This window comes from Loxodonta africana, chromosome 1 (assembly GCF_030014295.1).
Source record: "Loxodonta africana isolate mLoxAfr1 chromosome 1, mLoxAfr1.hap2, whole genome shotgun sequence".
In the NCBI taxonomy this organism is placed as follows: Eukaryota; Metazoa; Chordata; class Mammalia; order Proboscidea; family Elephantidae; genus Loxodonta; species Loxodonta africana.
Window position 1 is genome coordinate 132,023,413 of NC_087342.1, and position 27,304 is coordinate 132,050,716.

Sequence of the window (27,304 nt, forward strand, 5' to 3'; positions counted from 1 at the left end):
GTGCCTTTGCCGGTGAAGGCCCCACCCCGCGCGGCCCTGTTGGGCGGTCCGGGTCTCTGCCGCTTGCACCCTCTGGAGGCAGGATCGGCACGGACGCTGCGGGAGTCGGCGCCATGACCGTATCGGGCCTAGCAGGGCTGCTCGGCCGCGGCTGGGCCACTATGTGGGGAGCTGCAAGTAAGACTCCCGGCTCCGGGGTCAGGGTTGCGGGCGGGATCCCCAAGGCCTGGGAGCCTCGAGAAGCGCCCCCCGCGGAGCAAGCGGGTTTGTCCCGGGGCTTCGAGGGCGCCGGGAGCTGCCGAGGTTTTCTGGTTCGGCTGGGCTACCGGCGCAGCCGTGTCCCTGGGCAGGTCGTGTTACCCCCGCAGATCTCGGGTGTGGGGCGAGAGCTGGAACCTCCCGAAGGCTCCTCCAGCCTGGACATCCCGCTTCCTTCCGGCCTGCACTCTGGCCAGGAAGAGTTGCAGACGTCCCGGGTTGTTTATTTGGGAGCTCGCATGGTGCACCACGCTTTGATGCCCGTGAAAAAAATAAGGACCCTTTGGGAATGAGAATCACTCATTTACTTTATTTACATCCTTCCTCTTTTCAAAAAGGTTTTGGGTTTTAAAACATATATATATATAGGAAAAGTGCAGAAATGGGCCAAAACGAGTGTAATAAAAAGTAGATGAACCCTCTCCTGTCCAAAAGCAAGACGAGAAGGCAGGAAGAGGTAGTAACTGGACGAATGGACAAAGGGAATCCGGGATGGAAACGGGGAGCATACTGTCGCATTATGGGAATTGCGACCAAATGTCACAAAACAATATGTGTATAAATTTTTCAGTAAGAAATTAACTGAAGCTGTAAACTTTCACCTAAAGCACAATTAAAAAAAAAAAAAATAGATGAAGCCAGGCATAATTAGTACAGAGAACTCATGTGTATAGAGACATCTGGAGAGATTATGTGTGTAAACTGAGAACAAAATAACTGGCCCCAGACTTCTATACAATTTGTTTCCTTTTGCAGTCATTTTCCCCCAAACGCAAACATTGTTATTTGTTTAAAAAAAAAAAAAAGGCCCGAAATAGATAATATAGAAAGTCCCACATTAACCCACCCCAAGTAATAACTTTAACATTTTGTGTTTTACCACAAAGGTTTGTTCAGCACCCCTTTTCATTAGTTTAAAAACATGTGAAGTATTTAGTTCCAAAAATTTATGTAATACATATGGGAAGCAAAACCATTATCTATGAACCCATTGAGGAGCCCTAGTGGCACAAAGGTTAAGGCACTCGACCATTAACCAAAAGGTAGGCCAGGCAGTTTGAAACCACCAGCAGCTTAGCGGGAGAAAGATGTGGCATTCGGCTTCTGAGATTTACAGCCTTAGAAACCCTGTGGGGTCTCTATAAGTCAGAATCTATGCAAAGGCAATGGGTTTGGTTTGGGTTGGGATGAACCCGTTATCCAGTTTAAGAAATAGAGTATTTCCATTGCCAGGGAGCACCCTGTGTTCTGCTTCCTGGTCCAATTAATTTTACATGTTTGTGATCTTTACAGAAATGGTTTCTTACCCTATGTATTTATTTTACTTGGCTTTTCAGTTAACACTGTTTTGAGATTCACCCAAATTGATGTGTGAGGTTGTAGTTGAGTGATTTCACTGTGTGGATACATGACACATTTTCCATTCTCCTCGGTGGACATTTGGGTAATCCTAAAAATACCAGGATTGACTGCTACACATTCTTGTACGTGTTACCTGGTGCTCCTGTGCAAGGAGTGGAATTCCTGGGGCATATGATATAGGTCTGTTCAATTTTATAATATGATGCCAGGTTGTAAAGTCATTTTCTGTTGCTACTGGCAAATGAACCCTCGTGTACAATCATGAAGCTTTAATACAAAAAGTGCCTTTTGATGAACAGATACTAATTTTACCGTAATCTCATCTTGATCCTTTTGTCTGTTGCTAGTGCCTTTCATAAGAATGGCACAGGACCAGGCAGTGTTTTGTTCTGTTGTACATAGGGTCGCTATGAATCAGAACCAACTCAATGGCATCTACAACAAGAGTGCCATTTGGGCTTGTCTAAGAAAGTCTTCTCTACCCTAAAGCCATAGAGATATTGGTTTTCTTTTAAAAGGTCTCTAGTTTTGCTTTTCACATTTAGCCTTTTTTCTACCAGAAGTGGATTTTTGCGTGTGGTGTGAGGCAGGAAACCAATTTCATATCTTTTTTCATGTCAATAGCCAGTTGTCCCAAGTCTGTGTATCCTTTGCTCCACTGATATAATGCCATCTTTCGTAAATCAAGTTTGCATACACGTAGGTAGTTACTTCTTGGCTCCCTTTTCAGTTCTGTTGATTTGTTTGTCTATTCCTGTGCTGAGACCTCCAGTCTTAGTAACCCTACCTTTGTAAAAAATCTTGGTATCTGGGGATAAGTCTTCTTATCTTTTTTTTCAGAAGTGCCTTTGCTATGCTATTTTTGGTTTCCATCAGTTTATCAAATTTTGTAGCATCAGTTTATGAAATTCTAAAAAAAAATCCTGTTGGGATTTGATTAATGCTGTTTGATGTCTTTATAATATTGACTCCTTGTATCCAAGAATATGGTATAGTAATCCATTTATTTAGATAATCTTTAATTTTTTTTAATATAGTTTTATCATTTCTCCATTAATTCCTTGCATACTTTTTTACTATGTTAGCTTTTGGTATCTTACATATTTTATTGCTACTGTAGACAGTAACATTTTAAAAGGATAATTTTCTGATTGGTACTTTTGTGAAAGAACACAGTTATTGATTTTGTGTCCAGTTACTTTGCTAAGCTAAAGGTTGGCAGTTTGAACCCACCAGCTGCATGGTGGGAGAAAGATGTGGCAGCCTGCTTCCTAAAAATTGTTGTTGTTAGGTGCCATTAAGTCGATTCTTACTCATAGTATCCCTATGTATAACAGAACAAAACACTGCCCGGTCCTGTCCCATCCTCACAATCATTGTTATGCTTGAGCCCATTGGTGTAGCCCCTGTATCATTCCATCTCATTGAGGGTCTTCCTCTTTTTCGATGACCCTCTACTTTACCAAACATTACGTCCTTCTCCAGGAAATGGTCCAAAGTATGTGAGAGGAGGTCTCGCCATCCTCGCTTCTAAGGAGCACTCCAGCTGTACTTCTTCCAAGACGGATTTGTTCATTCTTTTGGCAGTGCACAGAATATTCAGTATTCTTAGCCAACACCTTAATTCAAAGGCATCAATACTTTCTTTCATCTTCCTTATTCATTGCCCAGCTTTTGCTTGCATATTAAGACTGAAAACACCATGGCTTGGGGCAGGCACACCTCAGTCCTTAAAGTGACGCCTTTGCTTTTTAACAAGTTAAAAGAGATCCCTTGCAGTAGATTTGCCCAGTGCAGTGCGTCTTTTGAGTCCTTGACTGCTGCTTCCATGGGTGTTGATTGTGGATCCAAATAAAATGAAATCCTTGACAATTTCAGTCTTTTCTCCATTTATCATGATGTTGCTTGTTGGTCCAGTTGTGAAGATTTTTGTTTTCTTTATGTTGAGGTGTCATCCATACCGAAGGCTGTGCTCTCTGATCTTCATCAGTAAGTGCTTCAAGCCCTCTTCATTTTCTGTAAGTGAGGTTGTGTCATTTGCATAACATAGGTTGTTAAGGAGTCTTCCTCCAATCCTGATCCTTCTTCATACAGTCCAGCTTCTTGGATTATTTGCTCAACGTACAGACTGAATAAATGTGGTGAAAGGATACGACCCTGATGCACACCTTTCCTAACTTTAAACCACGTAGTACCCCCTAGTTCTATTTGAACAACTGCCTGTTGATCTATGTACAGGTTCCTCATGAGCACAATTAATGTTCTAGAATTCCCATGATTCAAAATGTTATCCATAATTTATTATGATCTACACAGTCAAATGCCTTTGCATAGTCAATAAAACTCAGGTAAACATCTTTTGGTATTCTCTGCTTTCAGCCAGGATCCATCTGACATCAACAATGATATCCCAGTTTCCACATCCTCTTCTGAATCCGGCTTGAATTTCTGGCATTTCCCTGTTGATGTACTGCTGCAGATGCTTTTGAATGATTTTCATCATAATATTACTTGCTTATGATATTGTTCAGTAACTTCTGCATTCAGTTGGATCACCTTTTTTTAGAATAGGCGTAAATATGGATCTCTGCCAGTCTGTTGGCCAGGTAGCTGTCTTCTGAATTTCTTGGCATAGACAAGTGAGCCCTTCCAGCATGGTAGCCGTTTGTTGAAGCGTTTCAGTTGGTATTCTGTCAATTCCTGGAGGCTTGTTTTTTGCCAGTGTCTTCAGTGCAGCTTAGACTTCTTCCTTCAGTACCATCGATTCTTCATCATATGCTACCTCCTGAAATGATTAAACTTGGACCAGTTCTTTTTGATACAGTGACTCTGTGTATTTCTTCCATCTTCTTTTGATGCTTCCTTCGTCATTTAATATTTTCCCTGTAGAATCCTTCAATATTGCAACTCGAGGCTTGAATTTTTTCTTCACTTCTTTCAGCTTGATAAATGCTAAGCATGTTCTTTCCTTTTGGTTTTCTAATTCTAGGTCTTTGCACGTCTCATTATAATACTTTCTCGAACTGTGCTTTGAAATCATCTCTTCAGCTCTTTTACTTCATCATTTCTTCTGTAAAAATTACAGCCTTGGAAACCTTATAGGGCAGTTCTACTCTGTCCTATAGGCTCCTTATGAGTCAGAATTGACTCAGTGACAACAGGAACCTTGCTAAACCACCGCATCAACTCAAATAATTTATTTGCAGATTTGGGCAGGTTGCTCATACGTGCTATTTGAATATCATGACGATCTAGTTTCTCCCTTTCTAACTTTTATGTCTTTTTCTTTTCTCATTTTTTTCTGTCCTTAGATCTCTAATACCATGTTGACTGGAAGTGGGGACAACAGGCATCTTTATCTTGTTCCTGATTGTAAAGGGGGTGCATTTATATTCCATCATGAAGTGTGTTGTTATAGATGTGCTTTTCTCAGGTTAAGGAGGTCCGCTTCTATTTTTGGAAGAGTTTTTCTTTTCTTTGCTTATGTATTTGTTTTTTGTTTTTTTTTTTCCATCTAAATAAATCTTGAAATTTTCAGAATGCATTTTTCTTCATTTTATTGGGTGGTTATTTATTTTTCTTCTTTAATCTACTGAAGTGGTGAATATAGATTTTTCTAATACTCAACTCTTCCATTCTTAGAAAATATTCAGATTGGTCACAATGATTATATTTTTAAATATGCTGCTGGATTTGGTATGCTAATATTTTGTTTAAAAATTGGCTTGTAATTTTCCTCTCTGACACTTTCCTTTCTGGTTTTGAAATTAACGTTATTCTAGCTTCATACAGTGAAGAGTGAGCTGTCTCACCTTTTTCCCTTCTTCGTTAGATTGTGTTCAAGATTGGAATTATCCGCTCTTGAGTGTTTGGTTGAACTTGCCTGTAAAACTATGTAGACCTGGTGTTTTCTTTGAGGGCAGATTTTAAATTACTATTTTAATTTCTGTAATAGGTATTGTCATATTTATCAGGTTTTGTCTTTCTCTTTAAGTTAGTTTTGATAATTTTTTTAGAAAAGTATTGATTTTGAATGCTTTCAATATATAGGCACCAAGTTCCTGGTATTCTTTGTAATTTCAGCTCTCTATATAATTCTATACTGTCTCTTTCTCATATTATTTAGTTTGATTTATTTTTCATATTAGGCTTACCAAGAGCTTCACAGTAGTTTTAATATTTTCAGAAAACTATCTTTTAGATTTTCGTTGATCCTATCAGTTTTTTTTTCTATCAGTTTTATGTCTTTTGTCTGTTTTATTCATTTCTTTACTGAAATTTTTTTGAAACGTGGTGTGTCTCACATAAACAGCATATGGTTGTATTATAATTTTATGTATTTATTTATTTTTTTGCAATCTCACAGCCTATACCTTTTAACTGGAGAGTTCAGTTCAGTTACACCTAAACACCTAGTATAATTGCACCATCTATTTGTCCTGCTTTGTTTGAATTAAATTCTTCCCTTTTTTTCCCTTGCTGGTTTGAAGGATATGCATTGTTTTTCTTTTCCTTTCTTGGTTACCCTTGAAATTTAAATGTATACCTAAGTCTAAAGTTAATTAATATCTTTACCCTCCTCCTGAACAGTACAAAGCTTAAGAATGCTTTGGATTCACTTACCCTATTCTTTTGTTGTTCATCCTTTTAGGTCTATTCATGTGATGTGTTTGGAGGGAGGGGGGGAAGTTGTGTGTTTTATAACCCCACAAGTCAGATATTAATGTTTTATGTAATCAGTGCATAAAAGCATTTTGTTTTCTCCCTATTCTTGTCTCAAACTTTAATATGCTTCTGTGATTACTTTCTTTAAGTATGTTGTTTAGAAATTCCTTTGGTGAAAGTCTTGAGTGGTAAAGTTTTCACTGTTCTTTTTTATATCTGTGTCATTTTAAATTTGAAAATGTCTTTATTTCTCCCTTGTTCTTGAAACGTAGTTCCAATAAGTATATCATTTGCTCATAGCTCTACCTCATGGCTTTCATTGTAGCTATTGAAAGTCAGCAGTTGGTCTAATTTCTGCTCTTTTATAAGTAATCTGACTTTTGTCTGGCTGCTTTTAAGATCTTCTTTTGACATTGAGGCTCTTCATTTTAACTTTATGTCTAAGTATGGGTTTGCTTGTTTTTGTTTTTTTCAGTTCTGATTGCAGTGCTTTGTGTTCCTAAATATAAAGAGTTTGCCCTTCCAAACTTTTGGAGAATTTTCAGACATTATCTTATAAATATTTTGCCCTTCTTTGTCTTTCCATTATCTCCTTCTGAAACTATGAAACAAACACTTGTTAAACCTCATTGTATCCTCCACATTCTTAACGTCTCTTTCATAATTTTCATCTCTTTCTGTATACTTTCTTCAGAAATTTCTTCCAGCTCTCGAATTCTCCCTGCAAATGCCGTTCAACCCTTTATTAAGTTTTAAATTTAAATCATATTTCTGAATTTCTGTGTGTGTGTGTGTTATGTTGACCTAGTCATTTTTCAGGGGCACTGGTGGTGTAGAGGTTAAGAGCTTGGCTGCTAACCTCAAGATCAATAGTTCAAATCCACCAGCCACTCCTTGGAAACCCTATGGGGCAGTTCTGCTCTGTCCTATAGGGTCACTATGAGTTGAAACCGACTCGATGGCACCTAACAACAGTCATTTTTCATAATCCTTAATTCTTATTTTTGGCTTTTTTATTTCTTCAAATACTTTAAATAATTATTTTATATTCTAGTCTCAGCTATTTCAGTACCTGAAATCTTTGTGCTTTGCCCTATTGTTCAGTTGTGTGTTGACTCTGCCAGATCTTGCTTGCAATGCCTTATTTTCTTGAATGTTTTACTGAGGTTCTCTCTGTGAGACTTCCACAAGACATCAGTTGAGAAAGTATTTATCCGCAGAGGATTTGCTTCTGGAGGTACTTCAGACCTGAGTCTACTTTATATTAAGATGCTCCCCTTGGGGGTTTTTGAACCAGACAAGTAGTCCTAATAGGCCTAGTTTTATAGGCCTCAATGCTGATGTGGTCAGCCAATGGCTTCAGAATCTCAGAAGGGTTTTTTTTTTTTGTTTTTACATCTGTACTCATAGCCAAGGTTGAGATGGACGCTTTTCCTTCTTTCAGTCTTCTCTTTCCTTAACTGCAGGTTTTCCCCAAGTTCTTTGCTCTTTGGACCAGCAGCATGAGCAGTACCTTATTAAAAATGCAGAATCTCAGACTCTACCCAGACCTACTCAGAATCTGCATTTTAACAAGACTCCCTGGTGGTTTGTGTGTACACGAATATTCCAGTTCACTTTCTTCTCTCAGTCCATGAGCTTCCCTGAGTCCTGTGTCATTAGGCTTCCTGTTTTGCTCAGGCTCCAGGGACTCTCATCTCCCCGCTGTCCCCAAAATTCCATGTCCCAAGATATAGGGGAGAAATCCTCAGGATATGTAGCAGCTGAAGTGTTTGTTTATCTCACTGGGCTGCTTTTTTAGTTTACCGTTATTTCTTAAAGGTTCTTCTTCTGACTTAGAAATGTTTTATATATTTTTTCCATCTTTTTAAGTTTTTGTATCTATAAGGTATTGGCATCTCTAATTGATCAAATTGCTGGAAGCAGAAGTTAACGAGCAGTTTTTTGTTTTTTTTTTTTAAAGGTGATTCATGCTTTTTCTCTTGCTTTTATTATTTCTTCCTTTAGGAGGTCACCTTTTAGCTTATAATGTACTTGTAGACACAATTCTAAATAGGCTTTGGATAAGACCAAACCACCCCCTTGAAGTAGGAGGCATGGACTTTATTGCGATTATTCCATTACGTTTCAAAGGATAGTTTTTGCTTTAAGTTTGTCATCTCTTTCCCAGGTGGTTGATGTAGTCAGAAGTCTTCTAGCCAATGTGGAATACTGATGTTACTGTAGTTACTATCGCTGGGCACCTGGTCTTCCATGTGCAGAATCCACCGCACTGGTCCTTGGGCTCACCTTCGCATCGTTGCTAACTCTCATTTGACTCTCTCCTAACTCGCGTTCACATTTCTGCTACCTCTCATCAGCTGTTAGGCCCTTTGACGTTGTCTGCCCTTGAAGCTGCTTGCATGTGCCTCACTGTCTGCCAGGCTGATGGACTTGTTTCCAAAACTCGAGAACCTACAGGTGCCAAGGAGCACGGTGTCCCCTGTCTTATCTTGTACTGTGCAGAAGTGTGGGGAATTCTCTTCCTCTGTATTCTGTCACCTTCAGTCACCTGAGTACAAAAATAGTTCTGTTTATGCTTCCACTGGTCTCAGAGTCCCTTGAGAAAACTAGTCTTTCAGCATAAGGCCAGATTGAGACACTGGTTTCACAAAAACGTTCTTTGCTACACTCCTCTTTCCCCTGTTCTTCACTAAAAACCCTTATGCAGATTGACTTCTGCGTTGTGCAGTTTAGGCTCTATTAACATACCAAATGCATGCACATATGTAGACATACACTACTACTTCAGTACTGTTGCTGTTGGAGGCCGTTGAGTTGATTGTGACAGAATAGAACTGCTCCATAGGGTGTTCCTGGCTGTAATCTTTACAGAAGTAGCTCGCCAGGTCTTTCTCCCATGGTGCCGCTAGGTAGGTTCAAACTACCAATCTTTTGGTTAACAGCTGAGCACTTCACTGTTGTACCACCAGGGCCCCTTTACATCATTACTGCATTATCTTGTTTCTCTTCAACTACCCTGCAAGGTAAGTAGAGTTATCCTCATTTTACAGCTGGAGAAAAAGACTCTGTAAGATAAAATAACTTTCTCAAGGTTACAGAGCTGCTAAGTAGGGTGGCATCGGAACCCATGGAACTCCAGTGCCTTGGGTTGGCAAATTTTAACTTCTCCATTGTATTACTTGTGTTACTTAGGAAAGGTTTAAGCTGTATTGGTCTAAGCAGTTAGGCTGGCAGGGCAGCTCTGCTTTGACAGGTCATTCAGGATCCACCTTCTTTTCAGCTTGTTGCTCCACTATCTGTAGGGCAGTACCAATATTTACCGAGCATACGCTAATAGAGTTGTACTAATTACTTACAGTTTATGTCTGTTCTGATTTGAACATCTGTTCTGATTTGAATGTCTGTTCTGACTGGGTAATGCCTATATCATAAAAAACAAAAACAAAAAACCATACCAAACCAAAAAAACCAAACCCAGTGCCGTCGAGTTGATTCCGACTCATAGCGACCCTACAGCGACCCTATAGGACAGAGTAGAACTGCCACCATAGAGTCTCCAAGGAGCGCCTGGTGGATTTGAACTACTGACCCTTGGGTTAGCAGCTGTAGCACTTAACCACTATGCCACCAGTTGTTAAATATTTTTAAGTATTACCCCTGCGCTGGGTGTTGTCTTCATCTGCATGGTTGAAGCTGGATCACTGCCATGTCTACAGGACAACTCAAGGGAATGAAGAAAGAAACCAGGGCAGTTAGCTTGTTGCAAAATTGAGGCAACCTGGAATTTGCACACATTACTTCCAGTCACAGCCCACTGGCCACAACTAATGTTACTGTAAAGGAGATAAAAAATTGTATAATATGTCCTTAGATATTGAAGTAGAAGTTTGAAGGCAAGTAACCCCTACCTTCCAAAAAACAACAAAAAATATAACAACAGATAAATGTTTTCTATTATAGGTACAGAAATTTTTTTTTGGTCCACAGAATATTTCCCAGCCAATTAGCATCATAAGTAGAAAGTATTTTGTGTAAGTGAGCATGTAGAGGGAAAGAAGCTACCATCTATAGATCTGTATTAATTCTGTAGATCATTGTAACTGTATGAAAACATTCAGGTATGCATTTATCACTTTTTTTAACCTAGTAGTTTGAGAGCACTTGGGTCTGTAGGAGAATGTTAATTTGCATTCCAAATGATCATTCAGCCAATCAACAGATTTGCTAGTCACTGAGCAGTATGTGCATATGATCAGCCTGATATACTATATTGAAATTATTAATGTAGTTTGTGTGTAACATTATGTAACTGTGATCTTACATGCAAGTCTTATGTAAATTCCAGGTTGTCTGTAGAGGTGTGTTTTATACCCATAGACATACAGATACATACAAACAAATATTTGTATGCATATATATTTGTATGACACATGGGGTCACCATGAGTCAGGAGCCTGCTCAATGGCAGCTAATAATTGCAGCAACATATTTGTGTATGTGTGTGTATATATACACATGCACACGCGTATGCAATTTTATTTTAAAGTAGGGGGTGAAATGATGTAGTAATGACTAGAATATGAATAGATTATATGTAATAAAAACATTCTAATTATATATAATGCTGTCACAAGCTTCCAGATAATGCTATAATAATAATGGATACTATTTGCGGCTACTCTAAATGCTTAGCATGAATTATCCTATTTAATGTATTCTGTAACCTCATGAGATTGGTATTGTTATATTCAATTTAGAGGGGAAGAAACAGATTTAGAAAGGATAAGTAACTTGACCAAGGTCAATACAACTAGAAAGTGGTTGAATTTCCTCTTGCTGTTGTAACAAATTACCACAAACTCAGTGGCTTAAAACAATACAAATTCATTATCTTCTGGAGGTCAGAATTGGGTCTCATGGGCTAAAATCAAGGTTTCAAGAGGGCTGTGTTCTTTCTGGAGGCTCTAGGGGAGAATCTTTTCCTTTCCTTTTCCAGCTTCTGGAGGATGTCTGCATTCCTTCTCCATCTTTAAAACTAGCAACCTTAGGCTAGATCCTTCTCACACCACCATCTTTCTGGCTCTCACCTATGACTCCTTCTTTCACTTATAAGGGCCCTTTTGATTGCATTGGGCCCACCCAGGTAATCTAGGATAATCTCCTTAGTTTACGACCATCTGACTAGTAACCTTAATTCCATCTGCTACCTTAATTTTACTTGCCATGTAACCTACCTGTTCATAATAGGTTCTGAGTATTAGGATGTGGTCATCTTTGAGGGCCATTATTCTTCTACCACAGTGGTCTAACTAGAACTGGTACCCAGATCTGTCTGGTGCTAAAGCCATTCCTTTAGGAAGTTGAAAACCCCCAACCCTGGGGCCATTTTTTTCAGAATGGTTTTGCCCTTATTGAACGTTATCTCAAACAAGGGGCTGGATAACTTTCATAGTTTAACTTTGTCTTTGCAACCAAGAGAGAAAGTGACCTTGTTTGCATATCACAGATGCTCAGTACATTTTGAAATTTCCTGTTGGCAGGAAAAGAGAACCATAATTAGAATTTAAATATAAGAATACTAAATATAGTTCCTTGTGGTTTTTAGGTGGACCTTAAATGCTAAATATTGTCATTAAAAAGTTCATACCATTTACTCTTTTTTTTTTTTAACTTAGTTAATCTTATTGATCTGACCGTTGATATTTTTGGCGTCATTTCAGACAGGAATCAGTGTTTCATACAAGTTCCTACAATTTTGATAATGGTTAATCATTTCCAAACTCTTTTTTTTTTTTTTTCTCTCCTCAAACTGCTAACATTGATTACCTCCAAGGAAGGGAACTGACTGTCTGGAAGACAGGGATGCACGGGAGAATTTTCACTGTACGTCCTTCTAAGCTTTGACATGTGAGACTATATAAACTCAAAGTAAGTAAGTAAATTATTGAATTTTAAGAGTAGAACAAATAGCTTCCGTTTTTCCTCTGTTCCCGCTCTGCTAGGATCACCCCTTCTGTGTCATTCTTTGAGGAAAACGAGTTCTTCTCAAGGAGGAAAGTCTGAACCCAGCAAACAGTCCCTTAAGAAGCCAAAGTTACCAGAAGGTCGTTTTGATGCACCAGAGGATTCTCACTTAGAGAAGGAGCCGCTAGAAAGTGAGTATAGTAAGTTTCCTCTCTTAATTATTGAAATATCTCAATTATTGAGGAAAAAACTGAAAGAAAAGAAACGTTACTGCTTTATTAACAATAATATTGCAACACTGAGTAAAATTATCATTATTAGCCATCAATATGTGAGGGTAAAATGAAAAAAATTTCCAAGCCCCTGACAATGCTTTGCTTTGTTTATTGCATTCTGTTATTCACATGATAAAATGTCTCTGAGTTGAGACATTCTTCAATGCAAATAACAGAAACCCACTTGAGCAAACTTAAGGGGGAAGGGATGGCAGGGTATTAGGATATAAGTAGGCATCCACGGGCAGCGATGCTCTTGGGCTTTGGAAAAAGGCTGGAACCTAGGGACTAAGCACTCACTGTATAGGATTGAGACAGTCTCCCGCCTTCTCTTGTTTCTTTTCACTTTTCATTGTTCTCTGTCTCCAAACTGGCTTCTTATTCCACAGAGGAGAAAGTAACTGCTCCCAGCAGCTACTCAGTTCAAGGAGCGGCCAGACTCAGATTAGACTTTTTCAGTCCTAATTCCAAACTCTCTGAGAGCCCGTTGGCCAAGCTTGAATCAGGTGTCCGCAGCTGAATCAATCAAGAGTGACCAGTGGGGTAGGCCACCTGTGAAGGTGGTGGTTCCGTCTGTTATTGCCTGGTTGGAGATAGAAGGAATAGTTTTGAGGAAAAAGCAGTTCTTGTGTGGGGGGTGATGATACAGTAAACATTATTTTGTACTTTTTTATACACAGAATTTGGTTCATGCCGTAAAGCTCTGTTTTTTAAATACAACTTTATTGTAAAGTTTTATGTCCTTTTTTACCTTTGAATTGTGGAACATGTGCAAGTATTATCTATTCAAAAAATAAATTTTGAAACAACATAAATAAAAACATACCATTTTGAGACTTTGGCAAGGCTGCCTTGCTTGTGTAATTTTTCCAGTTAAATGAGAATCAACCCATCTGCGCAGTGAAGCATCCTAGGCAAGAGCACATCAGCAGAAAATGTAGAGACCTGTATATGGAACCCTTTTTAGCATATGGCAGCTTTTAGTGGTTGCTCATTCAGTTAAATATTTCAGTTTATAGCACTTTACCAAGTCCAACCTAATAAACATACCAATCAGCCAAAATGATGGAGACTTTTTAAAAAACTGCCGTATTATAAAGGTAAGATTTTTCTTTTGAGGTTTGTTGTTGTTAGGTGCCCTCAAATCGATTCCGACTCATAGCAGCCGTATAGGACAGAGTAGAGCTGCCCCATAGTGTTTCCAAGGGGCAGCTGGTAGATTTGAACCGCCACCTTTTGGTTAGCAGCTATAGCTCTTAGCTAAGCAGAAAAATCTGAGAGGAAATACTTCCGTAAAATATCACACCAGAAGGAAGCAGCACATTTTAAGAGCTGATCATCTTTTTTTTTTTTTTTTTGAGTCACTGAAGTTCATGATAAACTTATCATCCCTCATAAACTGGTCTGGCAAAGTCACCAAATCAACTAGATACTTTCCAATCCTCATTTTATTTGCCCTATTGCTGTGTCTTAAAATTTCCTCCTTGGTTTTGGTTATGCTGTCTCCAGTTTCTCATCCTGCCTCTTCAACCACTTTTTCCTGGGCCCCTCATAAGCCCCTCTGACTCTGTCAAACTCTTTAATGTGGTATTTGCTAGGTCTCTCTCCTCAAGTCCCTCAACTTTCCTAGAGAAATCTCATATCCTGCTAATGTGATTTTAAAAATCACATATGCATTGTTAATTCACACATTTCTACCTCTATTCAAACCTCACTTCTAATCTTTATTCCCTCATCTCCAACTGCCTTCTGAACGTCTTCATTTGAATATTCCAACTATATCTCAAAATTCATATGTCTAAAACTAAACTCTTCCTCTGTCCGTTGTTCCTACTCACCATCACTCCGCCCTTCAATCCTATCCCATATTCTCCTCTTATTCCTGGGTTCCCGGTCTAACTCATTTACCAAGTAATCCAAGCATGAAACCTGGGAGTAATGCTTCACTCCTGTCTCTCTCCATCTTCCATATCGAATCACTAACCAAGTCCTACTGATCGTAGCTTCTTAAAGCCAGCCGAGTCAGTTCCAACTCATGGCAACTCCATGTATGTCAGAGTAGAACTGTGCTCCACAGGGTTTTCAGTGACTGATTTTTCAGAAGTAGATCGTCAGGCCTTTCTTCTGAGATGCATCGGACTCTAACATTCACCCTTTTGGTTAGCAGCCAAGCATGCTAACCTTTGCACCACCTGGGAACTCCCTCTACCTTCTTGAAATCTCTCAGATACATCCCTTCTCATCCATCCTACCAATAAAGCTCAATTCAAGCTGCCTCTGGCTCTCTCGGTCCCCTGACAGATCTCTCTGTTTCTTGCTTTGTTTCCTGCCTTGTAGTCTTATCTCTCTGCCTCTAATACTTAACTGCATTCTAAGAGGCATTTATAGGTTGTCACTTTGCAGAAATTTGAATTCATTATTATGATGATAAGATAAAAAGGCGAATTAGAAAGAAGGATGAAATACATAAGTAGTTATGGACAGGATATCATGTAGTAATTGTCAGAAGAAATAAAAAGAGCAAGCTCAGAAAAAATACAGAATACAGAAAGGAGGAAACATTTGAGCTATGTTTTAAAGGGAAAATGAAATTGTATTAAGTATGTCAGGAGCGATGGGGATATATTAAAAAAAAGAATGGAACGAAGGAAACGAACCACATGATCATCTCAATTGATGCAGAAAAGTCATTTCATAAGATCCAATATTCTTTCATGTTAAAAACTCAAAAAATTAGCAATAGAAGGATAAGTCTTCAACATGATAAAGGGCATTTATGAAAGATACACAGCTAGCATAATATTGGAAGACTGGAAGCTTTCCACCTAAATGAGGAATAAGACAAGGATACCTGCTTTCACTACTGCTATTCAACATTGTACTGGAAGTTCTAGCTAGAGCAGTTAAGCAAAAAAAATAAATAAAAGGCAACCAAATCAGAAAGCAAGAAGTAAAACTATATTTGCAGATGACATGATTCTGTGTATAAAATCCATTGCCACTGAGTCGATTTCGACTCATAGCAACTCAGTAGGACAGAGCAGAACCACCCCGTTGGGTTTCCGAGGAGTGGCTGGTGGGTTCGCACAGCTGACCTTTTGGTTAGGAACCATAGCTCTTAACCACTACACCACCAGGGCTCTGATCCTATGTATGGAAAATCCCAAAGAATCCATAAGAAAGCTACTGGAGCTAATAAATGAATTCAGCCAAGTGACAGGGTACCAGAGCAGCAGTCAAAAATCAGCTATGTTTCCCAGAACTAAAACCATTCCCAAAGCCCACTTTTTAGAAAGAGACTCTACAGGTCTATAAAACAACAAAAAATAATACACACAAGGAATGTGTTTCCTGGTACAATCAAATACATGAGACCAAATGGGTATCTCCTGTCCAAAGGCAGGACGAGAAGGCAGGAAGGGACAGGCACTGAATGAATGGACACAGGGAACCCAGAGTGGAAAGAGGGAATGTGCTGTCTCACTGTGGAGACTGCAACCAATGTCACAAAACAATGTGTGTATAAACTTTTGAATGAGAAATTAACTTGAGCCGTGAACTTCCACCTAAAGCACAATTAAAAAAAAAAAAAAAATCAGTTGTGTTTCTATGCACCAGAAATGAACAATCTGAAAAGCAAATCGAGAAAACAATCCCATTTATAGAAGCATGTAAAAGAATTCCTAGGAATAAATTTTCTCATGGAGGTGAAAGACTTGTACACTGAAAACTATAAACCATTGCTAAAAGAAATTAAAGAAGACTTTAAAAAATGAAAAGACATCTATGTTCACAAATTAAGATTTAATGTTGTTAAGATGTCAGTACTACCTAAACTGATCTACAGATCCAATGGAGCCCTCAGGCATTGCTGGTGGGAATATAAAATGGTGCATCTGCTGTGAAAAACAGTTGGAGGTTCCTCAAAAGGTTAAACATAGAACTGCCATGCAAAAACCCCGTGCCATCGAGTTGATCGCAACTCACAGCGATCCTATAGGACAGAGTAGAACTGCCCCATAGAGTTTCCAAGGAGCGCCTGGTAGATTCGAACTCCCGGTTAGCAGCCGTAGCACTTAACCACTATGCCACGAGGGTTTCCAGAACTGCCATATGACCCAGCAATTCCGCTTCTAGGTATATACCCAAAAGACTGGAAACCAGAAACTCAAGCAAATATTTATACACGAGTGTTCATTGCAGCACAATTCACAGTAGTCAAAAGGTAAAACAACCCATGTTTCCACGGATGAATGAATAAACAAAATGTGTTATGTACATACAATGGAGTATCATTCAGGATGAAGAGAAATGAAGTTCTGGTACATGCTACAACATGGATGTGCCTTGAGAACATGCTGACTATCATAAATCAGACATAAAAGGAGAAATATATGAATATCTAGATTAGGAGAATAGAGACAAAACTTTATTAGCAGAGGCTCAGGGGAGGGGAGAATGGGGAGTCATCCTTGCTTAAAGAGTGCTGAATTTCTGTTTGGAAAGATGAAAAAGTTTCGGAAGTAGTGGCGATGATTGCACAGCACAGTGAGTATAATTAATGTTACCTAACTGTACACTTTTTTTTTAACTGTACACTTAAAAATGGTTAAAATGGCAGAATTTTTGTTTTGAGAGAGGAAAAGATACGGTCAAAGAAAAAGAGCCTGGGAAACATGATACATATAAAACATAGCTGAGAGTCCTCTTTGGCTGCAGCATAAAGTTTATATAGTAGGTTAAGAGGCTAGGAAATCACAAAGGTAGATTTGGTTCTGAGAGGGCTGGAAGCACCAGGTTGCAGCACATGCACGGCTTTATGCAGTGGGCAGTGAAGAAAGCACTAAATGTTGTTTTGTGGGGATTTTTTAAATCAACTTAATTGAAGTATAAACTACACAAAATAAAATTTGCCCATTTTAAGTATACAACTGAATGAGTTTTAATAAATGTTTATAGTGGTATAACCATGTACAATCAATGTATAGAACATTTCCAGTACCCCAAAGACTTCGCCTTGTGCCTCTTTGCAATCAGTCCCACCTCCGTGCAACCATTGATCTACATTCTATCACTATAGTTTTGCTTTTTCTAGGATTTTATATTTGCACATACGCAAGTTCAAGGTGAAGCTGAAGAAAATTAGAATGAGTCCACAAGAGCCAAAGTACAACCTTGAGTATATCCCACCTCAATTTAGGGACCATCTCAAGAATAGATTTGACACTTTGAGAACTAATGACTGCAGACCAGACGAGTTGTAGAAGGACATCATACATGAAGAAAGCAAGAAGTCATTAAAAAGACAGGAAAGAAAGAAAAGACCAAAATGGATGTCAGAAGAGACCCTGAAAGTTGCTCTTGAATGTACAGTAGCAAAAGGAAGAAATGATGAAGTAAAAGATTTCAAAGGGTGAATTGAGAAGACAAAGGAAGTATTATAATGACATGTACAAAGACCTGGAGATAGAAAACCAAAAGGGAAGAACACGCTTAAAATTTCTCAAGCTGAAAGAATTGAAAAAAAATTCAAGCTTCAGGTTGCAATAGTGAAGAATTCTATCTATGGGCAAAATACTGAATGATGCAGGAAGCATCAAAAGAAGATGCAAGGAATACAGAATCACTGTACCAAAAAAAAATTGGTCAATGTTCAGCCATTTCAAGAGGTAGCATATGATCAAGAACCAATGGTACTGAAGGAAAAGGTCCAAGCCACACTGAAGGCACTGATGAATAACAGGACTCCAGGAATTGACAGAATACCAACTGAGATGCTTCAATAAATGGATGGAGTGCAGGAAGTGCCTACTCATCTCTGCCAAGAAATTTGGAAGATGGCAACCTGGCCAACTGACCAGAAGAGATCCATGTTTATGCCTATTCCAAAGAAAGGTGATCCAACCAAATGTGGAGATTATTGAACAATGTCATACAAGTAAAATTTTGCTGAAGACTATTCAAAAGCACCTGCAGCAGTACATTGACAGGGAGCTGCCAGAAATTCCAGTTGGATTCAGCAGAGGGCGTGGAACCAGGGATATCAGTGTTGATACCAGATGGATTCTGGCTGAAATCAGAGAATACCAGAAAGATGTTTACCTGTGTTTCATTGACTATGCAAAGGCATTTGACTGTGTGGATCATAACAAATTATGGATGACATTGTAAAGAATGGGCATTCCAGAACATTTAATTGTGCTCATGAGGAACCTGCACATAAATCAAGAGACAGTCGTTCAAATAGAACAAGGCGATAGTGCATGGTTTAAAGTCAGGAAAGTGTTTGGGTTGCATGCTTTCATGAAACTTACTCAATCCGTATGCTGAACAAATAATCCAAGAAGCTGGACTGTATGAAGAAGAGCCAGGCATCAGGATTGGAGGAAACTCCTTAACAACTTGCATTATGCAGATGACACAACCTTGTTTGCAGGAAGTAAAGAGGACTTGAAGCACTTACTGTTGAATATCAAAGACTACAGCCTTCAGTATGCATTACATCTCAACATAAAGAAAACAGAAATCCTCACAGGTGGACCAATAAGCAACATGATGATAAACGGAGAAAAGATTAAAGTTGTCCAGGATTTCATTTTTCTTGGATTCACAGTCAACGCCCATGGAAGCAGCAGTTAAGAAATCAGATGATGCATTGCACTGGGCAAATCTGCTGCAAAAGATCTCTAGAGTGTTAAAAAGCAAAGATGTCACTTTAAGGACTAAAGTGCTCCTAACCCAAGCCATGGTATTTGCAATTGCCTCATATGCATGTGAAAGCTGGGCAGTGAATAAGGAAGACCAAAGAGGAATTGATGCCTTTGAATTATGGTATTGGTGAAGAATATTGAATATACATGGACTGCCAAAAGAGTGAACAAATCCATCTTGGAAGAAGTACAGCTAGAATGCTTCTTAGAAGTGAGGATGGCGAGACTACACCTCATGTACTTTGGACATGTTCTCAAGAGGGACCAGTCCCTGGAGAAGGATGTCATGCTTGCTATAGTAGAGGATCAGCAAAAAAGAAGACAGCCCTCAGTGAGATGGATTGAGACAGTGGCTGCAACAATAGACTCAAGCATAACAATGATCATGAGGCTGGTGCAGGCCTGGGCAGTGGAAGCAACTCAGTGACAACAACAACAGGGTTTTATATAAATAGAATCATATAGTCTGTAGTCTTTTATGTCTAGCTTCTTTCACTTTGTGTAATGTGGAGTAGGGATTATGTTTTAGAAAAATTAATTCAGGCTCATGTGCAGATTAGGCTGGAGCCACAAGAGTCAGAAAACAGATAAGTTAGAAAACCATTGCATTAATCTTGAATGGGACACTGAGAGCATGAACCAGGGTGGTTGGACAAGGATTGTGTTCAAGAGAGAATAAAATCCAAGTGGATGGCAGAAGTGGAGATGAAGAGCACTAGAAAGAAGATTGGGGACCTCTGTGACACCAATATAAGAAGATTCATTAATGTGGATGTTGGTATTAAGAATGATGGAGAGAAAGAGATAAAGCTGTAAACCGGATATTTACCTCATCCAAGAGCTAGAACAGTGTCTTTGAGTTTATTAAAAGACTGGAGAAAAGTGAACAGTGTGGAATTCAAAAGGGGAAAGGTTGTAGATGCTTGACTGTAGAACAAGAAGCTGGAAGCAGCAGTGAGGAGCAGGGACCTTGTGACTCTGTCCTGCCCAGTGAGCCCCAGTGATGTGGGAGAAAGAAGAGCTCCCATTAGAAAGGCTTTCAGAGGAATGGTAGAGTAGAGAAATGCCAGCTTTCAGATAAAGCAAAGTGTTCTTTAGAACACAAAATGATGATGTGGGCCAGAGAGCTTACTCACAGTACAGTAAGATTGAAATGAATAAATATTTTGATGTTTTTAAGGTAAATTCTGTATCTTCTTTCTTTTGCCTAGAGATTGGTGACATGATTTTGGTGATGATCTCTTAGTTTTCTATAGAAACACAGTTTAATAATCGGAATTCTTTCAGATAGCTGGTTCTGCTCCTGTTCTTTCCATATGCAGAGCAATGCAGTGCATGGGCTAAGAGGAAGACTGCAGGCAGAATGTCTGAATTCAAACTCACTTTCAACACTGCGTAGCCATGTGACCTTCAGCAACTTTCTTAACCTCACTGCCTGATTTTCGTATCTTTAAAATGGGGACAATAATTGTTTCTATCCCATAGGAATGTTGTAAGGATTAAATGAGTTAATATGTATTAAGTGCTCATAATTGAGCCTGACTCTTGGTTGGCGCTCCTATTATGAACACATACTGTTAGCAATAATAATTGCTATTATTGTGTTCATAAATGACAGTACTACCCAACCAGTTGCTAAAGCCAGGACCCTATAATGAGGAACAGTAATACTCAGCTAAAATTAATCAAGCATTTCTTACGTACCTAGCATTGTACTAGACTTTCTACATGTATTGCCTTGTTTAGCCCTCAAGGCAGCTGCTGTGCAGGTACTATTTGTGTTTCTATTTTACAGAGAAACAAACTGAGGCATTGAGGCAAAGTGACTCCTTCAAAGTAATCTTGTTTCAAAACCTTCCAAACACTATGGATTTGCACTCAGCATTCTCTGCACCCTCCATTTTAGTCTAGAATCGCGTACACAGCTACTTCCCAGATCGCGGGCTGAGAGCGCTCCAAGAATTTAAGTTACTAATGCAGGTAATGGAAACCCTGGTGGCGTAGTGGTTAAAGCTATGGCTGCTAACCAAAATGTCGGCCGTTCGAATCCACCAGGCGCTCCTTGGAAACCCTATGGGGCATTTCTGCTCTGTCCTGTAGGGTCACTATGAGTCAGAATAGACTCAATGGCCATGGGTTGTTTTTTTTTTTTTAAATGTAGATAATACAGTTGATCAAATATGAAAATTGTATCCTAAAGTAATTTTTCAAGAACAGGAAAAAGACATACATTTACGGTTCATTTAAAAACTTCAGGGGTAATGCAATCCTGATCCAAGTCCCAACAGCGCTCTTTAACAAAACGGAAAAACTCACCTTCAACTTTATATGGAAGGGAAGGAAGCCCCAAATAGCTAAAGCAATGGTGAAGAAGAAGAACAAGGTTGGAAGCCTCACACTGCCCGATCTCAAAACTTGCTATGTAGCCACGGTAATCCAAACAGCATGGTACTGATTCAGTGACGTACACATAGGCCACTGGAACAGAATTGAGAACCCAGACATAAATCCTTCCATCTGAGGACAGCTGATCTTGGACAAAGGGTCACAGTGCATTCAATGGGGAAGAAAGAGACTCTTTAACAAATGGTGCTGGCAGAACTCAATATCCCTGTGTAGAAAAGTGAACCAGGATCCATACCTCACGCTATTCACAAAAACTAACTCAAAATGGATCAAAGACCTAAATTTTAAAGCCAAAACTCTAAAGTTCCATGAAGATAACAAAAGGTCAAAACTAGGGGACCTGATTTTCAGCATAAATAAAACCTATCAAGCAAAACCAAAAATGCACGAATGACAGAAGATAAATTAGGTAACTGGGACGTCCTAAAAATTAAATACTTAGGCTTATCAAAAGACTACAAAAATACTAAATGTCGGAGAGGCTGTGGAGAGGTTGGAACACTTATACACTGCTGGTAGGAATGTAAAATGGCACAACCACTCTGGAAATTGATCTGGCGTTTCCTTAAAAAGCTAGAAGTAGAACTACCATACGACCCAGAAATCCTACTCCTCGGAATATATACTAGAGAAATAAGAGCCTTTACACGAACAGATATATGCACACCTATGTTTATTGCAGCACTGTTTACAATAGCAAAAAGCTGAAAGCAACCAAGGTGTCCATCAATGGATGAATGGATAAATAAATTATGGTATATTCACACAATGGAATACTTACACATTGATAAAGAACAGTGATGAGTCTGTGAAACATTTCATAACATGGAGAAACCTGGAAGGCATTATGCTGAGTGAAATTAGTCAGATGCAAAAGGACAAATACTGTGTAAGACCACTATTATAAGATCTTGAGAAACAGTTTAAACTGAGAAGAATACATTCTTTTGTGGTTACGAGAGTGGGGAGGGTGGGAGAGGGTTATTTACTGATTAGATAGTAGATAAGAACTACTTTAGGTGAAGGGAAGGACAACACTCAGTACAGGGGAGGCCAGCGCAACTGGACTGGACCAAAAGCAAAGAAGTTTCCTGAATAAACTGAATGTTTCGAAGGTCAGCGGAGCAGGGGCGGGGGTTTGGGGACTATGGCTTCAGGGGATATCTTAGTCAATTGGCAAAGTAAATTCTATTAAGAAAACATTCTGCATCCCACTTTGAAGTGTGGCATCTGGGGTCTTAAACGCTAGCAAGCAGACATCTAAGATGCATCAATTGGTCTCAACCCATCTGGATCAAAGGAGAATGAAGGACACCAAGGTCACAAGGTAATTATGAGCCCGAGAGAAGAAAGGGCTACATGAACCAGAGACTACATCATCTAGAGACCAGAAGAACTAGATGGTGCCCGGCCACAACCGATGACTGCCGTGACAGGGAGCACCACAGAGAACCCCTGAGGGAGCAGGAGAACAGTGAGATGCAGACCCCAAATTCTCATTAAAAAAACCAGACTTAATGGTCTGACAAAGACTAGAAGAATCCCGGCAGTCATGGTCCCCAAACCTTCTCTTGGCCCAGGACAGGAACCATTTCCGAAGCCAACTCATCAAAAATGGATTGGACTGGACAATGGGTTGGAGAGAGATGCTGATGAGGAGTGAGCTACTTGCATCAGGTGGACACATAAGACTATGTTGGCAGCTTCTGTCTGGAGGGAAAATGGGAGGGTAGAGGGGGTTAGAAACTGGCGAAATGGTCACGTAAGGAGAGACTGGAAGGAGGGAGCAGGCTGACTCATTTGGGGAGAGTAATGGGGAGTATGTAGTAAGGTATATATAAGTTTATATGTGACAGACTGACTTGATTTGTAAACTTTCACTTAAAGCACAATAAAAATTATTTAAAAAAAAAAGACTACCGAAAGAGTGGAAAGAGAACCTACAGTCTGGGAAAAAATCTTTGGCAATGACATATCTGATAAGAGTCTAATCTCTAAAATATATATGTAAAATAACAACAAAAAGTCAAACAATCCAATCAAAAAATGGGCAAAGGGCATGAGCAGACACTTCACCAAAGAGAACATTCATCTGCCAACAAATACATGAAAAGATGCTCAAAGATGCTCATGATCATTAGCCATTAGAGAGATGGCAAATCAAAACTACAATGAGATACCATCTCACCCCTGCAGAAATGGCACTGATTAAAAAAAAAAAACAGAAAACAGCAAATGCTGGTAAGGTTGTGGGGGGGATTGTAACTCTTATATGTTGCTGATGGGATTGTAAAATGTTGCAACCACTATGGACAATAGTATGGTGCTTCCCAAAAAGCTAGACATAGAACTATATTATGATCCAGCCATCCCACTCCTAGGTATATATTCTAGAGAACTAAAAGTACTGACACAAGCAGATATATACACACCTATGTTCATTTTTTTTTTTTTTTTTTTTATGTTCATTGCAGCATTATTCACAATAAAAATTGCAGGGGTTGTCCTGGTTGATGAAGGACATTTGTACTTAGGAGGGTGACATGTCCCTTTGGGGACATGGAAGCTCCACACTGAGGACCCTCTCAGCCCCCACCCTTTGCGTCTCTTTTTTTCCACTCGTCCTGAGTTAAACAGAGAGAGATAGAGACAAAGGGAAGATGACCGTATGACAGTGGAGTTACGTTGCAGCTGAAAGCCATCAGAGAGAACATAACCCTGCTGACAGCCTGAATTTGGACTTGTAGCCTTCAGAGCTGTTGAAGTGGCTTAGAACCCCTGTCATAGAGGGGATTATCTCAGTAATTCATCAAAGCCTGAGTTCATGACATTGCTTCAGAGACATTTGGAGATGACTACAGGGAGCTGTTCTTGTTTTAGTGTCTTAGTGGTCCAAAAATGACCAGTGTCATGGCTACTTAAGTGGTTGCTTGTCTTACTCCTGCTTGGAGTCATTGGCGGTTGTAACGAAGAATAAGAAAAGCTAATAAATCTTTCAAAAATTAAACAAAAAAACTGCATAGTAACCTAGTCAGTAGGTATCTAGTCAATTAACTGTGCAACTCTGCAACCCTGTCTTCAAATTGACCATCTCTATTAACTGCTTTGCTTATATCTTCTGTCTTTCTTTAGAATTTCCAGATGGTGTTAATCCTGTTACCAAAGAAAAGGGTGGACCCAGGGGCCCAGAACCTACCCGATACGGAGATTGGGAACGAAAAGGACGCTGTATTGACTTTTAAGTCACACACTTTAACCTCAGTATCTGTTTCTGAATACATACATCTGAATTAACTTATTTCCGGTTATTTAATTTCTTTACATCCTTTAAGTCATCTGATTTTTGCAATGCATTTAAAAATATATATGATGGTTTTGGAAGAAAATATGCTACTGTAAGTTGGGAAAGGGAAAGTATTTCTACATTAAACCCAAAAACCAATTGCTGTCAAGTCAGTTCCAACTTAGCACATATTAATTTAAATTTAAATGTATGGAGGTATAGAAGTAATGATTAAAGTGGCAAACTTACTGCAGCATTTTTTAATTTAATCAGTTGCTTGTAAAATGCAAATGTAAATAAAAGAAATTTTTTAGATGGTTGTATTGCTGTGTGCTGGGTAACAGTGGCTTTTCAAATGTGAGTTAAAGAGTGCGTTGTAATTTGAGAAAATCTTTTAACTAGGAGCCAGATTATTAGGGTTCAAATCCTGGCTCCACTAGTTACTATCTGTGTGACCTTAGGTAAGTTACTTAACTGTTGCAGTATCTTTATGTGTAAATTGGAAAGAATAATAATTGGAAATAATAGCTCCATAGGGCAGTGGAGAGGATCAAGTGAGTAATAATTAAATGATTAAATACACATAAACTAAGTAGCGTGTTCTACTCAGTGTTTTCTATCCTTAAATCATTTGCAGTGCATTTTTGTAGGTCTCTAAGCTCCCTGGTGAGAGGCATGGGAGTGAGATCTAGAAACCGAAATCTGAAATTTTGGTTGAAATTATTTTGTATGAATACAACTTTAAAACATTAGTTGACTGAGAGCTCTGCAGAGGTGCATCAAGTGTGCTAGAAATGAAATATTTCCTACCAACCATTAAAGATGTAAACCACAAGAGGAGGAAAAAAAATTATTAGTTGAAAAATAGTGATTATTTGCACAGGTGAACTGAGCTGAAATATATGTTTGTGAAACATAAAATTCAAGTACAGAGGGCAAATATGAGAATGGGCCAGCGTGGTCAGTTTTGATGACTCAAAAGCTCCTGCCCTTTGGTCTCTTGACAACTAGGCCAGGAAAAGTCAAGTCTGGTTTACAGATCTGGAATGAAGTAAGGGTGGGAATAGCTGGGCTCCCCTAAGGCATCCCTTACTGCAGGTCCTTTGACCTCACTCAGTTACAGAAATTGGACATTCAGCCCCGAGGCTATACTTGAAGAGGATTTGCAGAGCCTGTGAAAGACAGAATGCAATGGGCTGATAATTGTGTGATATGAATTATAAGTGTGATATTATTTGAGAAGATTGAAGGAAGACTTATTTAAAAACATACACTTATAGGTATATATATATATTTTTTTCTACCCAGAAACTTACTAACTAGTGTGCTAATTAGAACTAGTCGTTCAGTCTTTATATCAGTCTCTCTCAGTCAACATTTGTTCTTCTAGTTACAGTTACTGTGTATGCTGCTAAGTAATAACCACATTCCTGTAAGAATATTATATAATTTAGTCGACCTCCAATTATCCCAAATTAGCGAAGATTTTTACAAAGTTAACATTCTAAAAATATTATGTTAAATCCTTTTGTATTGTTTAGTCTTGCTCGTGTTCTATACGAATCATCATGATACGTGATAGGAAAAAGATAATTTATAAACTTCAAAATTTTGTATTAAGACAATAGAATCCTTAACTTCTGTTAATAGTAATGTGTTTCGTGACAGCTACCAAATTTCTAAAGTTTGGTGTCATGAAAACATAGTCTTTGTGTTTATCAAACGTTAGTGAAAAAACTTGACGGCTATCAGTTTCGTATTTAACAAAAGATGACGTGTTGGCCATGGAAGTGTGTCGATCAGATCTTCTCCTGCAAGAAGCAGAGTTGACTGAGAACCCCAGCTGCTGCCCCTTGGGATGCACAGCTCTGTTCCTGCAGAGGTCTAGACTCTTCTCATGGTGGGTTATCACTGCTGGCCCACTCCTCTGAAGGCGATTTGGCTCAGGGATTTCTCCTCACTGGCCGGGCTGAAACTTTCCTGGAACTGTGCTGCTTTCTGAGACTCTTCCTCCCCAATTCTGCTTTCCTTCTCTCTCTCTCCTTCACAGGTGGCAGACCCTCCCCACTCCTTTTATCATTCACAGACATAATAAATCTCTTTGATATTTAGTTCTATCTTGGCATCTGTTTTCCAGAAAGCCCAAACTTACATGAGTGATTTTTAGCATTCACCTTATAGGCAGGTTTTCAGGAAATGTCACACAAAGCTTGTGACTTTTTCCAGTATAATCATAGTTTAAACACTTCAGTTTTACATTGCTTGGGGATTTTTGGAAAATTACAGGTTGAGCATTTATGTGGAGTCTTGTACATACTCAGTGTTTTGGTTGAATTATTTCCAGTGTTTTCTCTTACTTTGATGTCAGTTTCTGTGAC

The 27,304-nt window shown here is 39.0% G+C and overlaps 1 protein-coding gene across 1 annotated transcript; it reads left to right on the plus strand.

Annotated features, from left to right (window-relative positions):
* Positions 1 to 25,514, plus strand: SDHAF4 (succinate dehydrogenase complex assembly factor 4). The gene is made up of 3 exons (XM_010586765.3): positions 1 to 177; positions 12,291 to 12,443; positions 24,776 to 25,514. The coding sequence occupies exons 1-3, from the start codon at positions 114 to 116 to the stop codon at positions 24,883 to 24,885; spliced, it is 327 nt and encodes a 108-aa protein (XP_010585067.1). The 5' UTR covers positions 1 to 113; the 3' UTR covers positions 24,886 to 25,514.
* The last annotated feature ends 1,790 nt before the right edge of the window (positions 25,515 to 27,304 follow it).

Coding starts and splice junctions, on each gene's coding strand:
- SDHAF4 (XM_010586765.3), top strand. CDS start 114: ATGACCGTATCGGGCCTAGCAGGGCTGCTCGGCCGCGGCTGGGCCACT. Junction 178..12,290: donor CACTATGTGGGGAGCTGCAA/GTAAGACTCCCG, acceptor CCGCTCTGCTAG/GATCACCCCTTCTGTGTCAT. Junction 12,444..24,775: donor AGAGAAGGAGCCGCTAGAAA/GTGAGTATAGTA, acceptor GTCTTTCTTTAG/AATTTCCAGATGGTGTTAAT.